This window comes from Eucalyptus grandis, chromosome 9, assembly GCF_016545825.1.
Source record: "Eucalyptus grandis isolate ANBG69807.140 chromosome 9, ASM1654582v1, whole genome shotgun sequence".
Taxonomy (NCBI): Eukaryota; Viridiplantae; Streptophyta; class Magnoliopsida; order Myrtales; family Myrtaceae; genus Eucalyptus; species Eucalyptus grandis.
This window is the reverse complement of record NC_052620.1, coordinates 20704101-20712127: the sequence shown is the minus strand read 5'-3', so window position 1 is coordinate 20712127 and position 8027 is coordinate 20704101. Positions and strand designations below refer to the sequence as shown.

The window sequence follows — 8027 nt, the reverse complement described above, 5'->3', positions numbered from 1 at the left end:
TCTCTTATTTTGATTTCCATTTTTCCCCTGAGGACATCCTGGCCCTTCATTCTTCCCGTCGCTCGCGTGTAGGCTCGAATCTGAGCGATTTGATTAAACCCACTAAACTTTTATCGAGCAACCGTCGCATCAACATCACGGTAAAAAGAAGAAAGAATGTCTACCGACTTTAAATCCATCCCTCTAACAGTAATTTCTAGAACTAATTTACTCGGTGGATGTTAGTGATTTCCAAAGATGTGCAAACTACCTTTTGGGGCAATTTTGGGATAAATTACTTTTGTGACTTGTCTTTTAGGTCGGTACAGCCGGCTAACCATTTTGTACCATTTCTATTATTTATAAATAGATAAAAGATGGTTGGTTCTGAAATTGAGTTGTTTCCTGTGCATCAGCAAATCGTTTTAGAATTTAATTATTTAATTCCTAGGCCATGGAGATTTAATTATTTAATTGTTGGGCCATGGAGAGCAAATGTCTCTTATTTCGATTTCCACTTTTCCCCCGAGGACATCCCGGCCCCTTATTCTACCCGGCTCTCACATGTAGGCTCAAATCCGAGCCATTTGATTGAGTTCACCGAACTTTCATCGAGCGACCGTCGCATTAGCACAACGGGACAAAGAAGAAAGAATGTGTACCGACTTTAAATCCATCCCTCTAACGGCAATTCTCAGAACTGATTTACTCGGTGGATGCTAGTGATTTCCAAAGATGTGCAAACTACCCTTTTTGAGACAATTTTGTGATAAATTCCTTTGGTGACTTGTCTTTTTTATTGGTATCGCCGGCTAACTATTTTGTACCATTTAAAAAAAAAGATAAAAGATGGTTGGTTCTGAAATCTTTCCTCTGTATCAATAAAGTGAATGACGTTTTTGAATTTAATTATTTAATTGATGGGTCATGGAGATTTAAGTATTTAAGTGCTGGGCCATGCAGAGCAAATGTCTCTAATTTCGATTTCCATTTTTCTCGGAAAAACATCCCGGCCCCTCATTCTTCCCGCGCTCGTGTGAAGGCTCAAATCTGAGTGATTTGATTGAGAGCGACCGTCGCATCAACATCACAGGAAAAAGAAAAAAGAATGTCTACTAACTTTAAATCCATCCCTCTAATCGGTACTTTCTCCTTAGTTTCCATTGATCGGATGCAAAACCTGATCGACCCGATGTTCAATCCAGTGCGTTTCAATCTTGTTCTGCAGATATGGGTCCCCTCATGGCCAAGTGCGATGAACCGGACATGGGTGAAGACCCGGGCGTGGCTGAAGTTGTCAGGCAGTTGGATCAGGCTTGTAGGGAGGCTGGTTTTTTCTACGTGGTTAGTGACCTTGTTCCCGCTCGCTCCTTCGGGTAGTTTAGCGTCGACCCAGTTGCTGAAAACGCAAACGCGAGCTTACTAGGTCAAACCATCGGAATGCTTTGTAGTGGGATTCTGTATTTGATGGCAGAAATTTATGTGGTCGCTTTCCATAACATCGAGGTCGGCGATTATGTGCTTGTTATCTTGTTTTGCTGAACGCGTGAACACGTGGTTGAACTTGTTTTGGTATTCAGCTATTACTGTTCCCAGTATAAGCTGTACTGAATCTTTTGCCTCTGTTGGTAACATCTGGTCTTTTTCAAGAAATGTGTTTATTATGCATTGTGGGTCGATCTCTTGATTAGTGGTGTCAAATGGGTCATGGATTCATTTTTGGACTAATATTTTATTTATATGGGTTGTATATGAGTGGTATATGGGTCGTATATGAGTCATATATAGGTTAGAGACTTTTAAAAACCCCACTGAAAATGGGTCAAAAAAATGAGTATGATTATGACCCATTTTCGACTCATTTAAACTATCAAGTGGGTTAGAACCTATTTCCAAGTTTCTAATCCAAACCTCACACAATCTTTCTCTTTTTAACTTTATAAAAATATTTTTTTAAATAAAAAATCGAAATTTTGGTTATTTTTTATATTTCCCTTTTCATTTTTTTTTTTTTTTTTTTCTTTCTTCTTCCTCCTTTTTTAGCCTATGGCCAGCACGGTGATGGGCCAAGCAAAGCTCGAGCTCGGCGGCATGTGAGCATGGTCGCCAATGTCTAGCAAGGCTCGAGCCTTGATGAATCTAACAAGACTTGAGCTCACCGGCGTCAAGCGAGCTTGAGTCTCGTTGGATTTGGCGAGGCTGAGCTTGCCTGACATTTGGCATGGCTCGATCTCACCGACGTGAGGCGAGCTTAAGCTCGTCCGTGGCCGGTCACCGGTTGAGGAAGAAGAAAATAATAATAATAATTAAAAATTCGATTTTTTAAAAATTTGATTTTATAAAAAAAAATATATATTTTTTAAAGAAATCATAAAAATTTTCTAATGAATTTGTATCGTATAAAAATGTTTTAGCAATACCATTTTTTAAAATAATATCATAAAAATGAACTTAATGTTATGTTTTCAGTTTTAGTTAAAGGTTTTTCACGTTGTAGTTTTCAATTACTTAATGTTATGTTTACTTTAGACAAGAGAAGCATGTGGATGGTCTAATTCTTTATAAATATTTCAATTTATAGGTTTTTTTTTTAACTTTTTATTTTTTTTTTATTTTTTTTTAACTATTTTAAAATTATTTAATTTTTATTTTAATTTGAAGTTTTAATCCAATTAGCATATAACTTAAAGTAGGCGTAGGTTTTCTTAGAATATTAATAGGGTTCGGCAATATGGGTCGGGTTAAATATGGGTTGGGTCGGGTAGGAGACACTATATTTACACTACATAAATATGGGTCAAAATGGGTTAAATGGGTCAAATATAGGTCCACCTATTTTCAACCCGACCCGACCCACCCATTTGATAAGTCGACTCCTGATAGACCCATTCTTGACATGTTGAGTTTTTTAGGGCGAAAGGTTGTTTAATTAGGCCTTTTCATTGATAATAAGTACAATATTATTGCGGGAGCTTCTTTTGTCAGTTTACTTGAGTTTCTAGAGTGAGGATTGGGAACTTAAAACTCAAATGGAGTTTTAGGCATGGCAATCGCAGAAATTACATAAAAAAAAGCATGTTGCTGTTAAAAACTGTCTTGTTTTTAGTTCAGTCCGGGGAAAACGCACGAATATTGTGTGCTTCCTTATTCATTCTTCAGTGATGTGGAAGTGTGTAAACTTTGTCATTGACCAGAAGGGCCATGGTATTCCCGATTCCCTTATTAAAAAGGTTAGAACCTTGACGCACGAATTTTTCGAACTTCCTTATGAAGAGAAGTTGAAGATCAAGATGACTCCAGCGGCAGGATACAGGTTAGACTCCTCTAGCATTCTTGAAGTGTCCTTTTGACGATTGTCAATTTTAGATCCATCACTAGCTGTGTTCTCTTCTCTTAAATTTGATATGCAGTCAAATGCATATGAATTATAGATAAGTTTTATTTTATTGTAGAACGTGGGATGGAAGGATCAAATAGAATCACAAGCTGTGTTCTCTTATCTTAAATTTTCAATGCAGCAAGATGTCCGTGAACTGTTAATGATTTTTGGCTTGTTGTAGAACATGAACAGAAGGATCAAATTACGAAGAAAAAACTGATTCAAATAAATCAGAAAGAATATCATATCCTATAGTTAAGCTTTAGAAAATAAGCTCCCCAGATGTTTGCCTCCCCCATGTGAGTGGTGAGGAACACACAGCTTACTTAGTCAGTGAAACAAAATAAACTTCCGAAAAGGGTGCTTCGAGGAATTTAATGATTGTCATTCCCAATGATTGGCCAGTATACAGAAAAATAATGGTCATGCAAAACCTCTCTCCAGCATCATGATCTGATTCTGGTCATTAGAACTCCCTATACCCGTATTTCTAGGATTTTTCCACTTTTTCATTCCTAGGAAAATTATAATCTTGTAATATTGCAAGTTTATACTGGTTTCCAGGTGAATTGCTAATTAGCTTAGAAGTGACTTTAACAATTTTTGCAGGGGATACCAGAGACTTCGTGAAAACATCACAAAAGGTGTACCTGACATGCACGAGGCCATTGACGTAGGTTGCTTCACCAATGTTTTGGTTGTCGTTCAGATATACTTGTCTTAAGTACAAGATTATTATATCATGTTAATCCAACAGTAACAGTTCCCTGGTATCATATGACTTGTCCCTGTATGGTAGGGTTCTCTAATCATTAAAAGCATCCGTGTTTTCCGAATGCCTTTTTTCTTGGATAATTTGTTAAGCTCCATTGAAGTGAAGTGAAATTTTGATTAGCACTGTTCAATCTGTGAAAGTCTTAGGCAATCTTTAATTCAAGCGAAAAGAATTTCTCTGCATGAAACTCGAACAAATTATGTCAATGTTCTTCCACTATGAATTGCGCAGTTATATAGTCCTTTAGGTGGGGGTCCATATCACTGAATATGGAGCCTGCACAGTTATTAGTACGATTATACTGAGATGTTATCACAGTATTCCGCTTCTGTCTCCCGTGCTGTTATCTCTCTCCCACTGCAATGACTTAAAATGTGATATTATTTGGAGCAGTGTTACAGAGAAGTGAGGCAAGGGATGTATGGAGATCTTGGCAAGGTCCTGGAAGGATGTGATCAGTGGTATGTTGATTCAAGAACTCTAACCTAAGATAATTGTCTACGCCTCTTATTTTGTAGCCCCTTTAACCATGTCACTAGACATTTGGTCTAGTGGCCATGTAGGGGAGCGATCAGGGGGCACGATCAGGGTTGTACCCTGACAAGAGCACCGTTCCTTTTAACTGTTCTTCATCAGCAGCAAGTATTGATCATAAGAAACTTTAGTACTCGTCATGCTTGTCTTCCTTATGTCCATCATTATGTCACTGTCATCAAACTGAACCGAGCAAATGGACAGTGGCAGTTGGGCAGTGGCATTATGTATAAACTTAGGTCCCATGTTGATCTCTCACTTTGCCCTTCCTTCTTCTTTAATTCCAACACTAGTTAATATAATGATTGTTCCATGAAACACACATGAGTAGTAAATATGTCTGGAATTCATCGTTTTTGCAAACTAAACTTGAGATGGAGTCCTAAGATGAAAATTGTAAGTATTATTTCTTCCATAAGCTCAGCCTTTTCATTTAATTCATTGCACATCTCTTAACATTGCTAACATTCAGGTACATGATAGCTTGTTTTGGATTGAGTCACATGTTGCTGATTTATTTGGAGTGTGTTAACGCATTTTGCTTTTGTCCCCAATGCAGGCCAGTTAATCCTCCAGATTTAAAGCCAATTATGGAGGAATACATTAGCCTTTGCACTGGTATAGACTCTTCATTAGTGGTTCTCTGTCAATACTTTTGGTGGTTCTCTGTCAACACTTTTCTTATCCATCATCTTTCTACACGTGATTCTGATTGTTCCTAGAACTTTCAAGAAAGATCATGAGAGGCATTGCATTAGCGTTAGGCGGATCCCCAAGTGAATTTGAAGGTCAAAGAGCTGGAGATCCATTTTGGGTATTGCGTATACTCGGTTATCCAGGTGCATCAAAAGCAAATGTCCTTGGAAATCCTGAAAATGACATTGGATGGTGATACATTTGTCCTCTCATTGCGAGTTAATTCATTGTCAATGATTGTACTCTACAATTCTTCATTATTGTAGTCTCTCACGCGGTTTTTTCTTTCTTTTCTTCTTTTGCATGAAACATTCAGCGGAGCGCACACCGATTATGGTAACTTTCTGAGTCTTTTAGAGGATATTATACTTGAAGGGACAATGAGTTTATATATTGGTCATGATGCTACATTATAGGTTTGTTGACTCTGTTGAATCAGGATGATGACATCACTGCTCTTCAGGTACAATCGTAATTTTTTTTAATGTTTTATGTTTAAAATTTTAAATAAGTTCTTAATCATTAAAGAGTAATTACAGAACAAGTGAGACTGAGTTAAATATTGAATTAACTCAAATTGTTCTGCTAATTCCTTAGAGAAGTCTGTTCTTGGAATGTCGAGATGACATGTATGAGTCCGTTTTCTGGTTCAGGCTGTTGGTCATTCCAAATGGCAGTGTATGTTTGGTGTCGCTTTGCTTTTAACTTTTGTTTTTCTTCTCCCTTTGACTATTATAAATTGATATTAGCTTTTCACTATGGAACACTTCACTCTTTAGAACGTATAGGTAACATCTCAAGTCACCATAATGTTGTTCACAACATTTTTAATTTATCAAATTTGGCAGTAAATGCAACAGTTAGTTGTTTGGTTTGGCTTATGGGTAAACTAAATGACATGTTAGTTGCCATTTGGAAAGAGTGGCTCATTTATTATTACTAAATCCAGCAGTCTTGTTAACCACCTACCAAGACAAAGATTACAGTCAATTTAATAATGGCTAAGTGGAATTTGGAATATCCTCTTTAGACCAAAACAAGGAGAACCTTCACAGATGATTGATGTTGATGAAAATGGATTTAGATTTGATCATCAGAATCTGTTTGGGTCTATCTATACTGATTGTTAAGTAGTTCCGTTAATGTTCAGAGCAGCTGTGCAACCATGGTCATAAATACAGCTCCTGATCCTTGTTTTGAGCCTCAGTTCCCAGTGCTCTGTAAATTTCTCATGTTTCTCATTTTGATTGATCCTCTCCTTAGTTTGTTGTTGTTGATCATGTCTCATTTTATTGGTGTTAGATCATGCAGAATGAGTGAAAAGGTTGAAATCTTGAACGGTATCATATCCTTTCTGCAATAAATTATCATGCAGAATGAGTGAAAAGGTTTAAATCTTGAATGGTGTCAGATCACATTATGTAATAAATTACGGTCAGTATTACACCTTATTCAGTGGACCTGCTATGCATTTCGGTTATTTTATAGCTCCTCTATTAGGTTCATTTTGATCTTGGTGAGTTTTTGAAGGTCAAGAACCTCTCTGGTGAGTGGATCTCTGCTGTTCCTGTTCCCGGAACATTTGTTTGCAACATAGGCGACATGCTTAAGGTATAAACTTGGGGAAGAAGACTCCTTGATGTTCATTTCTGACTTTGTACTGGTATCGCAAATCAATTTTTGGTCTGGACTACTGCAGATTTGGTCCAATGGCTTCTATGACGCAACAGTGCATCGCGTAATTAATAGTTGCCCAAGATATCGAGTCTGTGTAGCATACTTTTATGAGGTAAATTTCTAGACTGGAATCTCCTTTAAGCATTTCTTTTTGTTGAATCCGGTTCTTTTCTGAACACTAAGTAATGTTTTACAAACAGCCCAATTTCGATGTCCTGGTGGAGCCTTTAGATGTCTGTGTGAGGAGAACCGGTGGAACCAAGAAGCTTGGAAGAGCATGCTATGGAGAGCATTTAGTTAGCAAAGTCCTAACGAACTTTGTGGTGTAAAATACAAAATCCCATCTATTTCATTGTCAGTTTAAGCTTGACATAAATGATGTATTTGGCATTTGATTGCTTGATGTTGTACTCTGTGCTGAGGATACTGAATTTGTAAAACCCTGGAACAATAGTTGCATGTATGTCTTCCGAAGTCCTTAATAACAGGGTAGACTGTGGGTGCTACAAATATCCTTTTTTATTCTTTAGGCTATTGAATTTTCACTTGCAGGATCTTGAATTTTTAGGTTGTATCATGCTTTACTTAAATATGTGGCCACTGTACTACTAGACAGAGGTCCTCCCCATTTCTATTCACTCTTTTGTTTGATAACAGAACGGTTGTGTTTTCTTTTGTTTGATTATATTTTCAGTTCTCTTGATAGTCAAGTTGATAGATCTACGAAAGCTTACTCTATGCAAGTTGACAAGTTCAACAGCATTAATTTACTATACAGATGATACTCAAATTCACTAGAAACTCACATGCTTGTAATCACGATGCATGATGCAAATATATATTAAAAAAAAAAAAAAACCATGTTCAGAAAGCTGCTGTGCCCCATTATTTTTCTGGTAGAAGCCACATTACAATTGCTTTAGCCCTATCTAATAATTTTACTTGCTATCGGTGCCTATTGAGTGCTGCATAAGAAGGTGATGATGC

At 37.2% G+C, this 8027-nt stretch overlaps 1 protein-coding gene across 1 annotated transcript; it reads left to right on the top strand.

Annotated features, from left to right (window-relative positions):
• The first annotated feature begins 1209 nt into the window (after positions 1-1209).
• Positions 1210-7480, top strand: LOC104420047 (probable 2-oxoglutarate-dependent dioxygenase At3g50210). Its single transcript, XM_039302438.1, has 11 exons — positions 1210-1323; positions 2544-2560; positions 3968-4031; positions 4527-4594; positions 5227-5285; positions 5390-5555; positions 5680-5699; positions 5780-5826; positions 6894-6974; positions 7063-7152; positions 7241-7480. The coding sequence occupies exons 1-11, from the start codon at positions 1210-1212 to the stop codon at positions 7367-7369; spliced, it is 855 nt and encodes a 284-aa protein (XP_039158372.1). The 3' UTR covers positions 7370-7480.
• The last annotated feature ends 547 nt before the right edge of the window (positions 7481-8027 follow it).

Coding starts and splice junctions, on each gene's coding strand:
- LOC104420047 (XM_039302438.1), top strand. CDS start 1,210: ATGGGTCCCCTCATGGCCAAGTGCGATGAACCGGACATGGGTGAAGAC. Junction 5,700..5,779: donor CGGAGCGCACACCGATTATG/GTAACTTTCTGA, acceptor GCTACATTATAG/GTTTGTTGACTCTGTTGAAT. Junction 5,827..6,893: donor ATGACATCACTGCTCTTCAG/GTACAATCGTAA, acceptor GAGTTTTTGAAG/GTCAAGAACCTCTCTGGTGA.